This window comes from Zophobas morio, unplaced genomic scaffold, assembly GCF_036711695.1.
Source record: "Zophobas morio isolate AGI-343-1 ecotype UQ-CSIRO unplaced genomic scaffold, CSIRO_AGI_Zmor_V1 ptg000006l, whole genome shotgun sequence".
Classification (NCBI taxonomy): Eukaryota; Metazoa; Arthropoda; class Insecta; order Coleoptera; family Tenebrionidae; genus Zophobas; species Zophobas morio.
Window position 1 is genome coordinate 5,213,159 of NW_026972111.1, and position 15,034 is coordinate 5,228,192.

Here is a 15,034-nt window from a genome sequence, read left to right on the forward strand (position 1 = left end):
AGGGAGCCAGGATTTTATAGAGCGAGATTTTTAAACTATAAAACACGTGTTGGCTTCAAGATTTTTTCAAACACTAACAGTAATTCATCAACTCCTTTTTAATCAATTCATTACTACAAATTTTGACAAATCATTTGTGAAGCTTCATAGTATCATAGTAAGATTGCTGTGTATTGTAACTATGACAAGTAAACAAATTTTGGAAAAAACAATTTTCATCGTCAAAATGTGCGAAAACGTTCCGGAAGAAATTGCGAAAAAGGGAAAAGAATTGCGAAGCAATTTGTTACCCTTAAAGTCAAAAAATGCATACGAGAAAGTATATGTTTCGTTCCAAGACTGGAAAAATAAAAACCGCATCAAGGAAGTAACCGAAGATGTTATCTTGGCTTTTTTGGACATGAGAATGAGTACATATTTAGTAAAATTCATAAAACTAAATTATTTAACAATTACAGTCGCAAAAGTTGTCACCTTGTTCTTTATGGCCAGAATATTCAATGTTAAAGGCCACTCTAAAGGCAAAAAAAAACATAGATATTGAAAAATTTGGTGCTGTTATTTCGTATATAAAAAAATTAAATGTTGGTTATCGTGGCAAAAAATCCAACGTTTTGACACGAGAAGAAATCAAAACTTTCTTGCAAGAAGCTGATGACGGAGAATATTTATTCGAGAAGGTAAGAATTACTTAATAAGAAGTATTTTTTATACATATGAAATCGTGTAGGTTGCTTTAATCTTTGGAATTGCCGGAGCTTGCAGAAAGGCCGAATTTTGTGCTATGAGATTTGACGATATACAAGATTGTGGTAATGTTCTGAATATTGTTATACCTGACAACAAAACCCACAAAGAAAGAAGATTCAGTGTAGTTAATGAAGGCTTTGGTGTTAATACCATTGATTTGTATCGACGTTATGTTGCTTTACGACCCACAAATTCACCATTGAGGTTTTTTTACACTATTATAAAGGTAAATATACTCGCCAAAATGTAGGAATTAAGACCTTTGGAAAAATTCCCAGAAAAATTGCAACTTTCCTCAAACTGGAAAATCCAGCTAACTACATAGGTCATTCTTTTCGCCGCAGTTCGGCAACTCTCCTGGTTAACGCAGGTATTGTAATGATTACCTTTATTCTTCAAATTAACTTTATATTCAATGCAGGCGGAGACATTACTTCGTTGAAGAGGCATGGCGGGTGGGAATCAACCAAGGTGGCAGAATCTTACATACAAGAATCTTTTGGAGAAAGAGTGAAAATTGCTCAAAAAGTTTTTGGAGATGAAAAGCTGGCACCGAATGAATTAGTTGACAATGAAATCGTTATGGAGAAGCCAACGAACCTAAGTTACAGTGAAGCGTGTGGCAGTTCCAGTTCTAGCTCTAGTACTAGCAAGAACACCGCTCAAAATGTTTATTTTAATAATTGTACTTGTGGAAACTGTAGTGATTATTATTTGTGGAACGACGTGTACTTTTAACAACGATTTATTGATATTATGTACATGTCAATATATATACTTGAGAATAAAATTATTTATGTATTTTTGCGACGCGTGCCCGTTGACGGGTTGTTGGTGACTCTGCGTCCGCCACTCGTTCGTCCAGGAGGGCGGTGATGGATACATTTTGGGGGTGGTACCGAACACCCGACGAGAGCCGAGCGGCCGAGAACTTCGGGTGGTACCACACAGTACTTTTAACTTTGGTGATAATTATTGTGAAGATTCGAAATAAAAAACTTGAAATATGCGAAATCGTATTTTAAGAAGCTGTAAGATACGTTGCCATTGACAGCGTACTTTAAGAGAACAACGTTATTTTCAATCAAAGTTAACATACGAGTTCTTATGAACCATAGAAACAGTATAAGATGTTAGTGTTTGAAAAACTCTCAAAGTAAATTGTTTTTTTATGTAACCAATCACTTAAATCATGATATAATTTAACATAATGTAAACTCTTTGTTTCAATCGTTGATAAAGTGTGGCAAGTATTAATCTCATGTTAATTTTTCACCTCATACAATATTTCTCTATCTCACAGTTTTAACCTCAGTAATTTTCCCTTGTTGTATAATTTTCATTGGACGTCAATTGCATGCTATGCAGTTTTAACCTCACATAATATTTTTATTTGCACAAGTTTCTTTCACACCAGATCTTTTCTTTTTCATAAATCTTTGCTAGTTTTGTTTTGTAAATATTTTGTTGATGAATGTTTCCATCGTATAAATTATTAGATTGTCTGGCGAATTTAAATGTTGTTTATTGCTCTTTTGAAACCTTAACACTTATTCAGTTGTCGACAATATTAGAGTCATAAGAAATTGAACATTTAAAAATGGAACTGAGGTTAAATAACACCGAAAAACGTAGCAGAAGCGTAGGGCGCGGCTCCTAGTGGTGGTTAGCGGGATTTGTCGCGCCATCTGCATAAGGGGTGCAGGCTTTGTATAGAGTCAGTGGGAACGGTCTGGACGACGTGAAGTTTTCAGCTTATTTATAGCTTTGACATTCCAACCAAGAGTTTTCGGCCGAAACGGCCTGGATAGCACGGTACGTTTCTTCGTTAGATAGAATCACCGTCGCGTGGGAGACCAGCCCGGACCGGGAGCCCCAAACTCCGTAATAACTTGTGTATTTGCATCCAGTTACTTTAATTCAGATTTTGCTTTGTTTTTATTAAATTTGTGATATTCAAATATTTGCATTGATTCCAAACATATGTATAGGATTTTGTGTTTGTTCGGTTTTCATGTGTATGTCTGTCAATTCGCGAGTGTCTTTTCTTAAGGTGATCTCCAGGTTCTTCAACATCGACCTCTGAATTAGGATTTTCTTTCAGAAGAGATTGTTCGTATTGTATCCGGTGTTTCTTGATCCCATGCTGTCTCAAGTTACCCGTACTGCCAAAATATTTTAATTGTTACTTGCACAAAAAACACACTGCTAATAAAAGACTTGTTTTTTGAAGGTGCCATAATTTTTCGGTATCACGAAACGAAAGCGTATATACGAACTTAATTACGTCTGACATACTCCGTATTCAGCATGAAACTGAATAAGTTATTGGATTTTTATTATGTATTTAGGGTGAAATATAACCTCACTTTAATTCATGAGGCTCACGTGACGGAAGTCTCAGTGGTGTGTTAAGATTACCAACTTAAAAAATATAACCATTAAAAAAAGGTCAAATCTTATGAAATCGCCGTTTATCCTTTTGAAATTATAATTTGTGACGTGTGGAGATTCTTAGGATTAATAAACAGCTCAAATCTATGACATCGTATTTAACTGTGAAATGTTAGTAAAATTTTTTGAGATCTAAAAATGAAAGTGGAAACGCAGGTTAATTTATTGGTAGATGTTATACATAAAAACATACCAAGCACATCGTCGTGTTGCACTCAAAGTTGCTCTAAACTCCAACTAAAGTACCCTCAGACAGAATTTAGAAAATTTGGTGGTGACATTCGTGACTGCTTGTCATTTTGGAGTCAGTTTAGAAGAATTCACGAAGATCGGGCGCTTCCTAATGAAGAGAAGTTACAACTTTTGATAAAAGCAACGACTCCTAAATCACGAGCACGCCAAATTGTTGAAAGTTATCCACCAGTGGGAGATAACTATCTCAAAGTTATCGAATGTTTAACAAGACGTTTTGGAAGACAAGATCTACAGATAAAAGTCCTACGAACGTGAACTTTTACAAGTAGTGTTGAACAACGTGAACAAATCGACGAAGCTAAGTTCTTTGTATGACCAAATTGAAGCACAACTCCGATCTTTAGAGACTTTGGTGTGCAGTCCGGCCCTTGTTCAGCTATGCTATTTCCCCTAGTCGAATCATGCCTTCCAGAAGATTTGCTAAGAATTTGGGAAATACCAATATGTTTTAACGATGACGATAGTTCAAAGGTGCATCTGGATCGACTCATGAGTTTTTTGAGCAAAGAAGTTGAAAGCGAAGAACGAGTAGCTCTGGAGATTTCTGGTTTTGGAGACAAATTTCGACGCAAAGATTCTCCAAAAGACGTTCCTACAGCTACAGGACTGTTGACGAAGAACACGAGTAAACTGCGATGCCTATTTTGCAACGAAACACACTATAGCTCCGACTGCCCAGAAGCTAAGAAGAAATCTCTTACTGAACAAGGAAAATCCTGTCGTAAAAGGACCTTTTTAAAAAAGGTGGGGCTTCTAAGATGACAGAGTGTAGTGTTGACACAAGATTTCTTGAAAAAGTTTCAGACAATCATTGATAAAAAGAGTAAATTTAATTTGAGTTTACACCCGTCTATTCCCACAGTGATTCTCATAAATACTTTTAGGGCTTTAAATCGGTTGGCTGAGCTCGGGTTAGTAAAACAAGTAATCGAGAAACTGAAATATTGGGGGGTATGCATAATTCGATTATATTACGGGAGTTTTATCACAATGACTTTGAGAACAGCTTATTTGACAGTCATGAAAATATTTGACATGAAGATCATTGAGTACCTGGACACACAATCAGATGCCTCTGGTTTGATAAATAATTTTTCTAAAGCATACTTACAGTTTATTGTTTGTAAGGTTGGCACCGAGTTTGTCAGTTCCTTCCAGAGATCACATTTCAACGTGACGAAAATCCAGGTTTATTAAAAAAATCTGGTAAGTAAGAAATTTTTAAAGGTGCAAAATTAGGCCAGTCCCAAAGCAAAATCTGTGCCAAAGCTATAGAATTTGCTTGTGAAGCTCTGATGTCCTGTGAGCGTCAGTTAAACACCATAGATGAAGAAAAATGCCAGGGTGATTTTTTTCTTTTTTTGAGTACTTTTACTGATTATTAAAACTTAGGGAATATGGGTAGCCGATTGAGAAATGTGGCCCAACACGAGGGGTAAACCGCCGACCATCAAGTGTACAATTGATTTCCTTTTGACAATGATTTCCTGTTGATTTCCCCCGATTTCTTTTGATTTCTTCTGATTTCCTGTGACTTCCTTTGATTTCCTGTGATTTCCTCTTGATTTCCTATGTTTTTCTTTTGATTTACTCAAAATTTGTTTACATAATGTACTACAGGGCGATTGTTAACTTTTTTTTAACTTGACTTTTTTGTTTTGCCGATAATGATGTTGAATTTAAACCTTTTTTTACCAAGTGTTTACTGACGTACGGTGACTAGGTAAGCTGAAGTGCTTTCCCTTTAGATGAAAAAAATAAATAAATACAAAAAGAACGCTACTCTGAAATCGAGGTTTTAGATGTCTCTAATAAATCAATAGAGTAAGTATACGTTCGAATTTTACACTTTCTTGGGTCAAATGTTTGTTCTAAAAGTGGACATATGCAATATTCTAGATTTTTTGTACATTCAGTCAGAAAACCTTATTGTCTATTTTAATTTTGAAATTAAAAATGTCTGGTGTGTACAAATTAGTTCGTTTAAATTATATAATAAAATTTTGCTTTTGACTTTACGAAATTAAAAGTACATAAGGCCAAGGATATTTTTAGTTACGTCAGCAGTTTTTACTTATCAGTGACTTATAAGGCAACAACGACTGGCTCATACATTCACAGAGGTAATTAATGAATACCAAATAGTCTAAAAACATTCTATTAGGTTCATCTCTGTGTTGTGCATACAAGATCATGTTAAAGTTTGACCTACTAAATCAAACTTATAATAATAACTTAAGTCATTACTTTTTAAAAATAGGGTTTATTCATGTATTATGGTAGCATAAACAGAAAAAACAAGTAGTTTCATTTATTTTATTAAATGTTAAAAAAAACGGTAACTCTAAACATAAAAGTAAAGCATTTCTGTTGGATCATAACAAAATATCACAAAATAAAACAACTTCTTAAAAAATACTTATCCCATAACCTGGGTCGAGATTTGTGTATATATTGTAGATGATGTTGAAGTAAAAAACTGTGCTAAATTCTAGCTACCCATAAATACAGATGATAACACTTTTAATTTTTTGTTCACAACTTTCAAATGAAGCATATTAGAAAAAAACTTTTGAAATGCAAAATTTAACACGTAAGAATTTTTTTTGCACAATAAATGAGTGGATAACCCCACTTGATAAATTTTTAGAGATAATTTTCCCCTTTAAAAGTGTTCATGGGCACCTAGAATTTTGCACAGTTTCTTACTTTAGTATTCTCTACGATATATACTTGTACAAATCTCGACCCAGGTTGAGGTTACATTATCACAAATTTTAATCACATCACTTAAAAAAAACTAGAATTAAATCAAATATTTTTTCAATAATTTTTTTTCAAAAACTAAACTGCCTCTTCTGAGTACCTGAGGTGGAGGTAGTTTCATTATATATTCATTTTCTTGGATCTCCCCCTGATCTTTAATGTCCGGAAACATAAAAGCATCCGGAATTTTTGGATTCCTTTTCAAAAAATCACAAAAAATAGGGTTAAGTGATAACACTTTACTAATGTAACATTTTTTGTTTTGTTTTTGAGTTGTTAATTGTACTATAATATAATCGTCTATATTTAAGTCTGGTTTAGAACGATCAGTCTTACTATTTTCAGCCTTGAGATTCAAACGAGGATTCAAATCATGAGAATAACTGGAAGAATTCAAATTTTCGGTGTCCGTGCTGTCATCATATTCGATACTACTTGGGTTGTCTAAATCAGATGAGTCACTTGATATATTATAGCGTTTTTTTTGTTTTCCAATTTGGACTGGTTTTTGAATTTGAGATGCATCTTTATGTTGAAGTCAGGTTTCTGAGTTAACTCTACTACTATTACATTTCTTATTTTGAATAAATCTTTTGAGACGATCCACACTGACGCGATCCTTTTCATTGTCTAACAGCCAGCAAAGTGAAGACTTTTTTATAACTTTTGTTGTATTATCTAAGCGTATTCTGACTAGATCACCTTTCTCAACAAAAATATCGTCACTATCAAAACTTCTAAGGTGTATGTCTCTGTCAAATTTCTTAGATTCGTACGAAATTGTGCAAAGATCATTCAGTAAATCTTCATCTTGGTCAACTGGACCGTTTTCCAAACTTTGAAAACAGTTACGTTTCATGGCTATTTGAGAATTGTTGTAATTTTCAATGTGATCGCACTGTTCTTCACTAAACATTTCATCTTCAACTTCGTCATTGCATTCATTGTCTTTACACGGAGGCAAAAATACATAGTTGAAATCTATCACTTTCATTCCTAAATCTTTAGTGTCACGCAGACAATCCCGTAAAGCTGATTCTACGGTGCTTTGTATATCTTTATCTGAAATGTTTCCTAAGTCATCATTTTTCACAAAATCTCTCTTCATGATTGAACTTTTTTTCCTGATTTCTCTAGGAAAAACGAATTTTTTTATCCAAATCGTTTTTAATGTTGTTTATAGTTTGCAGTCTGTCACTTCGATGCAACATATCTCTTATACTAAAATTAACAATTGTGCTAAAAGTTGAAGTCATTGATCTAAGGCTTCTAAACATACTCTCACAAGTTTGAGAGCTCAACTTCCAAGGCAAGAACATATCATCAGTAAGATTTTTGCACGACCTGAACTTTATGAATTTGGTACCTCATATCACAAACTCAATTTTTAAAAACTAATTTGGGGTGAAATTATAAATTTGGTTTGTAGGTATAAAGCAATATAATGTATCATTTCTCATCGGAACTGCACTTCATTAACTACAACTTTAATATTTGTCAAGCTGAAATATCATGCTGTCAGTTAATGATATTATACTGGAATTTTCTATCATTATGCTCTTAAAAGGTTATTTAATCTCCACTTTTAAGATTAAATTGATATTTTCTTTCTTATGATGAATGCTATGACTTATGTCGTACATGTTACGTTTATTAGTTCTAGAAAATATCTAGTTTAACTGGATTTGCTGATGATTTAGGATTTCCTTTGTTTTCTTGTTGATTCTCGTTAATTTCTCATTGATTTTCTCTTGATTTCTCGTTGATTTGCTCTTGATTTCCTTTTGATTTCCTTTGATTTCCTTTGATTTCCTCTGATTCCCTTTTTGATTTCCTTTGATTTCCTCTAGCGTGTACAATTGATTTTCTCTGCTGTTTACCCCTCGGCCGAATATGTGCAAAAACGGTTAATTAATAACAAACTTTCCCTTGATTGCCCCTACGCCCTATTCAAAAAATTGGGCGTAATGGCAGCCAATTCCGTTCAACAATCATACCACTAGTAACTTAAGAGGGACAGACAGCATTTCATGAATCGTGGATAGTAAAAGCTTTAGTCAATTTTACTAAATGAGAAGTAGACTTGAATTTATAGTGTGTTTGCAAAGATGGAAATAAAAAGCGCCTTACTTTATGGTCATATAGTACATAGAAAACACCTTGCCATAGACTTTGCGTATAATTTGCTGCGGATCTACGCCTAAAATCAAAACGATTCAACACTACAACAAATACGAAGCAAGCTTTGTGGTCACGTGACTCCCTTGTTGTTTATGATTAGTTACTAAAATAGTCATTCTTGTCAATAACCCAAACCCTAATAGATCGACTGACATTTGTTTACTAAATTTGGAGGTTATAAAGTAGAAGCCTATGTTTTGGCAAAATATCATCAAAGCTAACTCTTTTTAACGAGTTATAAAGACTACAATTAGCCAAACACCCCAAACATAAATATGGGGGGCAAATTCGAGTCCCTCCGCATCGAATATCAGGTATTTCCCAAACATAACCTCACATACCTGTTCATAATTTCACACATTTCAGGATGTCTTACGCAAGTCTTTCAAAACCAAAAGCGCGGAAACAATCGAGACCAAAGTTAAACAGTTTACGAAAACCGCCGCCGACCTCAAAGCCCCCCTGGATCAGGCGTTCCGAGACATGCTGCTTGAGCTCCTCGAGCAAGAAGTTAACGTCGCGGTGTTGTGCGAATTCGTCGATTTCAGCGTCTTGTGCTGCAGAAAAGACCTGAGCAACCCCACGATGCCTGTGGTACTCCTGTCTGATATTTTCGACGCGCTGACTTTGGACGCGTGTCAGGAGATGTTTCTCTATGTTGAAAATAACGTGGAAGTGTGGAAGGAGAATTTATTTTTCAGTTGTTGCAAAAACAACTTGTTGAGGTTGTGCAACGATTTGCTGAGGAGACTGTCCCGGTCTACCGCGACGGTCTTCTGCGGGCGGATTTTGCTCTTCTTGGCAAAATTTTTCCCGTTTTCGGAACGGTCAGGTTTGAATATTGTGAGCGAGTTTAATTTGGAGAATACGACGGAGTACGGGACGGATTCGAGTCAGGATACTGTGGGGGATATTGAAGGGGAAGAGAAGAAAAATGCTGTGATTGATTTTACGTTTTATTGTAAGTTCTGGTCACTGCAGGACTTCTTCCGGAATCCGAATCAGTTGTACAGTAAAGTGCAGTGGAAGTTGTTTTGTACTGTAATGACTTCAATCTTGGAAATATTGTTTTCTCATTGGTTGCTTGTAGTATGCGACGAGCGTCCTAAACACGTTCCAGGGTCTCAAACTTGAACACGTTGAAAATAGTGGCAGCTACTGTGACGAAAGTAAGAATAAAATGTACTTTTCTAAGTACTTAACCAGCCAGAAATTGCTGGATTTGCAACTATACGACGTCAACTTCCGAAGAGCAGTTTTGCTTCAGTTCCTCATTTTGTTCCAGTATTTGTCTTCTTCAGTCAAATTTAAATCGTAAGTATCGTTCAAACCACCAACATCGTTTCTACTTTTCGTTGCAGCGACAGTTTCGAACTCAAAACGGACCAAAAAGAATGGATCCAAAACAGCACTGACAAAGTATACAGCCTTCTGCGCGAAACGCCCCCTGACGGTAAAAGATTTGCTGAAATAGCTTCCAATATTTTAAGTAGGGAAGAATACTGGAACGCCTGGAAAAACGATGGTTGTCCCGAGCTGAAAAAGTCGGTCGTGGCTTTAGAAAACCCCGATAAACGTAAAACTGACGACCGCCCCCTGTTGGGCGACATAATCAAAGACGCTTCCAGCCAGGGTAAATTTTACATGGGAAGCCCCGAACTGACGAAGTTGTGGAACTTGTGTCCAGACAACCTAGAGGCTTGTAAAGGCAAAGAACGAGACTTCCTTCCGACTTTGGAAGATTATTTCGCCGACGCTATAGCACAAATGGAGGCACCCACTCCAGTCAAAGATGAAGACAACTTGCTCAAAGACGGCAACTATGGGTGGAGGGCTTTGCGGTTACTAGCCAAACGCAGCCCCCATTTCTTCACCTACAGTACTGTGATTCTGAATCCGTTGTCTTCGTATTTAGAAATGATGGTTAAAAAAATCGCACATGATAAACCAGGTCGGAGTCAGGAAAATTCACAAGAGGTGCAACAAGCGGATGTTGAGGAGGAAAATTTGTTTAAAGACACACAAGTGGATGAAGGGACAGAAGATATCAAACCGTCGGAAGGGGAAGAATTCATGGATGATAAGAATACGAGGGTTGACCATAAAATTACCCCTGCTCAGTTACAATTATTTAGTGAGAAAGTTGCCCCTCATTGGAAAAAGTTGGCCAATAAGTTGGGTTTTAAAACCGACGAAATTCAATTTTTCACACAGGAGAACGCTAAAGAGGTGGATCAAGCTAAGAATATGTTGCAGTTGTGGTTCGACGATGATGAAGACGCCACTCTGGATAATTTTCTGTACATTTTAGAAGGACTAGAGATGGAGGCGGCGGCGGAGCTTGTTAGAAACGAAATAAATTCGATGGATGCGTGATTTTTTTGTTGTAGTGGTTACCTAGTTTTTGGATTTTTTAAAAAATGAAGCAAAAATCTTCTCGATAGTTTTATTCAAGTCGAGGATTTAAGTCGTTTTTTGGGTTTACTTTTTAACTTTAATTTTCTTTTGCGGTGTAATTCATTGTGGTCAATGTTCGGGCAATCGCGTTTTTTATGCCCTGGTTGCTTGCAATGGAAACAATCCTTCAGTAAAAATAAAATGTGAAACCTGCTGATTATTCTAAGTTTGACTTACCTGCGCGAACACCAATTGTCCACATTTATGGTCAGGTTGGCAGCACCTGTTGCACTTTTTACAGTGCTGCCAACTCGGTTTTACACACCGTCGACACTCCCCACAATGCACGTACGTCCTGCCGTCTTTCGATGTGCAACTTTGACAGATCGTGCAATGTCTATTCTCTTGCGAAACCCATTTGTTGCAAAAATCACAGAATTTGTACCCTTCTTTCGCCGGTAGCACGATTTTACTGTAACTTTGAGGTTAGATCACCACAATCGTGCACACTCGTCTCACCTCGGGTCCACATTCGTGAAAATTCGGACCGGCGAGCCGAATTTTCGCGCCTTAACGCCATCTTGAAATAACGGATGATTGTCATAGTCGACTTTGTAGTCCAACATGACGAAATTAGGGAGGCTATTCAAAATTTGGGGCTCCATGAAGTATGGAAAGACCCAAAATATCGGCAAGTCGGCCTTGGTTTCGTTAATTTGTTTGTATTTATCTGTGATTTGGTGGATGGTGTTGGCAAGGGGCTCCACGCGGCCTCCAAATGGGGGGTCGAGCACTAGAGCGACGTCGCCACTAAAATGATAAAATAAAGAGGAAGTGTCTATTGTCACTATAAAAGTGCTACCAACTTTTCACTTTTTAAAAAGTCATCAAAAATTTGTGATGATTCTTGAAAGAAGAAGTGGTTGTTGAAGCTGTTGTACCAACAGAATTGCAACGGGCCGTAAAATCTGTGGTACCGTTGATCGAAATCCAGTAAAAGACTGTCGATTTTGGGGCACTTTGTGGCCACAAATTCGTGTATCCTGGGTGTCCCCATACTGACAATTTTTTTGTATTTTAATTGTTTGAAAATATCGACAATCCCTTGAACCGACGACGCAGAAAATAAAAATTGTGCTTCTTTTTTCGTGTCTTCTAGGGGTGGTAAGAACTCGCTCGGATGCTCCAATTGGTGGTCCGTAATATTTGTAATAAAATTGTGTTCTTTGTGCTTTTCCCAGAACTTTTTCAACTGAAATTCCAAACAGGTGTGACAATACCCTCTTTCACTTGCGGGCAACTGTTGCACCTAAAATTCAAAGTATAAAAATTGGTTAACCAAATTCTACCATACCTTGTTCAAAGTTATAAACAATTTTCTGTGATTGATATTCTGAAGGAGTTTCGTCCTCTCTTGTTCCCACACTTCGGGCTTATATTTGTTCTTTTCGTCTTCGTAGAGAAAGAATGGACACGATTTTCGGTCTCTGCAGGCCGAACAGGCGAAAAAATTTCGTTTGGTATCATTAATTCGGCGCGAAAAGAGCAGAGTGGGGCCGTGGGGGCACCACGGGTGCGTTTTTAAGTCTTGAATGATTACTTCGACTCCCGACATGGTTACTGTATGTAAATATAACCTCACTTTAACACATGGGGGCTCACGTGATGAAAGTGTCAGTGGTGTGTCAGAACTGCCAACTTAAAAAATGTAAGCACAAAAAAAAGTTAAATCTTGTGAAATCGTCGTTTATTCCTTTTAAATTAGAGTTTGTGACGTTTGGAGGTTACTAGGATTAATAAACACCTCAAATCCATGATATTTAACTGTAAGACGTTAGTAAAATTTTTTGAAGCATATGTAACCCACAATACATTTCTCTTTTAATAAAATAAGTTTTATAGAAATCTGTTTTATTGTTGATAATTTTGACTTAAGAATTATTATTTTATATATTTGCTTAATTAAAAAATCTAGGTAAGATTTCTCTCTGTGATGAATTACTTTTTGCATGGGAGAAGGTGACCTCTGGTGATGGGTAGGAGAACACTCTCGACGACTGCGCATCCATTACAAGAATAATGACCCGACGGCAGCCATTTTGCAGCTGTTGTGTCAAGCTAACTGTCACATGGTGTTGTTTGTTTACAATTTCACGCTTTGTTTTGTGAATGTGTGAAAGCAATGTCGTGTGCAGTGCCTGGGTGCACAAACAATAGAAGATTTAAACCAAAAGGAGTTTCTTTTCATAGGTAAACATTTTTAATGAGTGATATTAAAAAAGTCACCAATAACTGTATTTATAATATTCCAATTTGAGATTCCCTCAAGACGAACTGTTGGACGAATGGTTAAACGCTTTGTGCAAGGATCCCATAAAGAGTTGGGTTTGGTCAAAAAACAAAGTCGTTTGCTCTCTTCATTTCGTACCAGAAGACTTTATCCTTGTAGGAGACAGACGACTGTTAAAAATAACTGCTGTGCCGTCTATATTACCAACAAAACCAAGAAAAATTAAATATTTTTTAGAAGAACAAATCAATAGCGCCGCAAAACCAACTACCAGCAGAGATATTTTTGGTGAAAGTTCAGCGGCTCAAATTGTGATTAAATCTCCGGCTTTGTTGAACGCAGTTTCACTACCTTCTGCGTTAGTATCAGATTCAAAACAAGTTAAATATTTTGTAGAAGAACACGATAGTAAAGGCGATGTGGTAGTACCAAGCACCAGTGTTGGTGGTGCCTCTGAAAGTTCGGTGGTTCACTTTGTGATTAAGTCTGAGACTTCTGTAGATGAAAACAAACCAAAACCTTCTGAGACAGAATTACAGTAAGTACGAATGTATGTGAATTCGATTGAAATCGGGCTAAATTAACACAAATCGCGCACTTTAAGTATTATATTGTTTAAGTTGATGTTACAAGTTTAATAACTGAGTTCATTGTAAACTAATGATTACAGTAAAGGTGGAGTTGAGTGGGAATCTATGAAACATCCCAAAGGTCCTAATCTTTGTTATTCTGGGTACAACTCGATCGCTGCTGCGACTACAGTTGCTAGTAGTACTAGTAGTAAGTTTAACATTTTACTTTCACTACATTCATCATTCATTCGTTGTTGTTGTTGTTGTTGTTGTTGTTGTTTTAGATTTCAACAATTGTTCGCCTTCGGTAAACCCGAACCACACAGTATACGTAAACACGAGTGTGGCTAATTGGAACATCAAGAAGTCGGCTGAAGAGACTGATCCTTTAGCCCCAGAAGCAAGTACTACCAATGTCTCTTTAGTGAAACCAAAAAAAGTTAGGAGAAAACCGCGAACGGTGGATGTAGCAGTAGCCACGTCCCCTACACGTAACCAATTAAAAGCGAACCTAAACGTGAAACGACTCACAGGTCTTTCTTTACCGTTTTTCACAGAACTGTTGTCTTTATTTGACGAGAAGGACCACCCTAGATACAGAAAATTGAACCCATACGAACGCCTTCTCCTATTCTTAATTAAAATGAAATGGGGAATACCGTTTGTGTCCTTGGCGTCATTCTTTCAAGTCAACCCGTTTTCAGCCTCACGCTTTTTCGCAGATGTCTTGGACACGTTGTACGACATTTCGCAACAGTGGTTAGTTTTTTGTGCTCAGTCTACGAAAAAGTCGGATGGGTCGTGCGGACGATTCAAGGTTATAATAGACTGCTTTGAAGTCTTGACCGAATGTCCGGATTCCTCAAAAGAGACAGATCTATATTCTACTAATACAAGACGTCCCAGTTACAAATTCTTGATAGGAGTGGCCCCTTCGGGTTCTGTTTCTTTTGTATCAAAGGCACAAGGTGGGAGTGCTTCTAAGGATGCGGCGTTCAAAGGTACTTGTTCTTCGTGGTCGAGTTGTGTCCAAGCGGGAGATTTAGTAGCAATCGGGAAAGGGTGTCCTGAGTTGGAGTCAACTTTGCAAGAATTGGGAGCTGTGGCTGTACCATTTTTTGCCGAAGAGAGAGGGTGTGTCGATTTGGAAGAACTAGTAGCTTGTAGACACCGGTTCGAGCGAACCGTCCAGAAGCTAAAAAGGTTTGAAATTTTGAAGTTAGTGACCCCGGAATTTTCCAATAAAATCGATAAAATAGTCCACATGTGTTGTGTTCTTGTCAACCATAAACTTCTAAAACCCAGTTGTAGAAAAAAATAGGTATTTTTGTTTAAATAAACGTCTGTTTAAACGAGTGTGTTTGCGTAG

The 15,034-nt window shown here is 36.9% G+C and overlaps 3 protein-coding genes across 3 annotated transcripts; 2 read left to right on the forward strand and 1 right to left on the reverse strand.

Moving 5' to 3' along the window:
- The first annotated feature begins 8,513 nt into the window (after window positions 1–8,513).
- On the forward strand, window positions 8,514–11,023 carry LOC135123397 (THO complex subunit 1-like). The gene is made up of 4 exons (XM_064048003.1): window positions 8,514–8,720; window positions 8,773–9,447; window positions 9,497–9,720; window positions 9,768–11,023. Exons 1-4 carry the CDS (start codon window positions 8,682–8,684, stop codon window positions 10,780–10,782), a joined length of 1,953 nt encoding a protein of 650 aa, XP_063904073.1. The 5' UTR covers window positions 8,514–8,681; the 3' UTR covers window positions 10,783–11,023.
- Window positions 9,350–12,579, reverse strand: LOC135123398 (rRNA N6-adenosine-methyltransferase ZCCHC4-like). Its single transcript, XM_064048004.1, has 5 exons — window positions 12,158–12,579; window positions 11,670–12,112; window positions 11,323–11,613; window positions 11,041–11,275; window positions 9,350–10,988 (listed from the first exon to the last, which is right to left on the reverse strand). The coding sequence occupies exons 1-5, from the start codon at window positions 12,416–12,418 to the stop codon at window positions 10,857–10,859; spliced, it is 1,362 nt and encodes a 453-aa protein (XP_063904074.1). The 5' UTR covers window positions 12,419–12,579; the 3' UTR covers window positions 9,350–10,856.
- A 319-nt stretch (window positions 12,580–12,898) lies between these two features.
- On the forward strand, window positions 12,899–15,017 carry LOC135123401 (uncharacterized). Its single transcript, XM_064048006.1, has 4 exons — window positions 12,899–13,053; window positions 13,122–13,631; window positions 13,764–13,873; window positions 13,950–15,017. The coding sequence occupies exons 1-4, from the start codon at window positions 12,986–12,988 to the stop codon at window positions 14,984–14,986; spliced, it is 1,725 nt and encodes a 574-aa protein (XP_063904076.1). The 5' UTR covers window positions 12,899–12,985; the 3' UTR covers window positions 14,987–15,017.
- The last annotated feature ends 17 nt before the right edge of the window (window positions 15,018–15,034 follow it).

Coding starts and splice junctions, on each gene's coding strand:
- LOC135123397 (XM_064048003.1), top strand. CDS start 8,682: ATGGGGGGCAAATTCGAGTCCCTCCGCATCGAATATCAG. Junction 8,721..8,772: donor CCCTCCGCATCGAATATCAG/GTATTTCCCAAA, acceptor CACACATTTCAG/GATGTCTTACGCAAGTCTTT. Junction 9,721..9,767: donor TCTTCAGTCAAATTTAAATC/GTAAGTATCGTT, acceptor TTTTCGTTGCAG/CGACAGTTTCGAACTCAAAA.
- LOC135123398 (XM_064048004.1), bottom strand. CDS start 12,418: ATGTCGGGAGTCGAAGTAATCATTCAAGACTTAAAAACGCACCCGTGG. Junction 12,113..12,157: donor TGTTTATAACTTTGAACAAG/GTATGGTAGAAT, acceptor TTTGAATTTTAG/GTGCAACAGTTGCCCGCAAG. Junction 11,614..11,669: donor GACTTTTTAAAAAGTGAAAA/GTTGGTAGCACT, acceptor TTATCATTTTAG/TGGCGACGTCGCTCTAGTGC.
- LOC135123401 (XM_064048006.1), top strand. CDS start 12,986: ATGTCGTGTGCAGTGCCTGGGTGCACAAACAATAGAAGATTTAAACCA. Junction 13,054..13,121: donor AAAGGAGTTTCTTTTCATAG/GTAAACATTTTT, acceptor TTCCAATTTGAG/ATTCCCTCAAGACGAACTGT. Junction 13,874..13,949: donor AGTTGCTAGTAGTACTAGTA/GTAAGTTTAACA, acceptor TTGTTGTTTTAG/ATTTCAACAATTGTTCGCCT.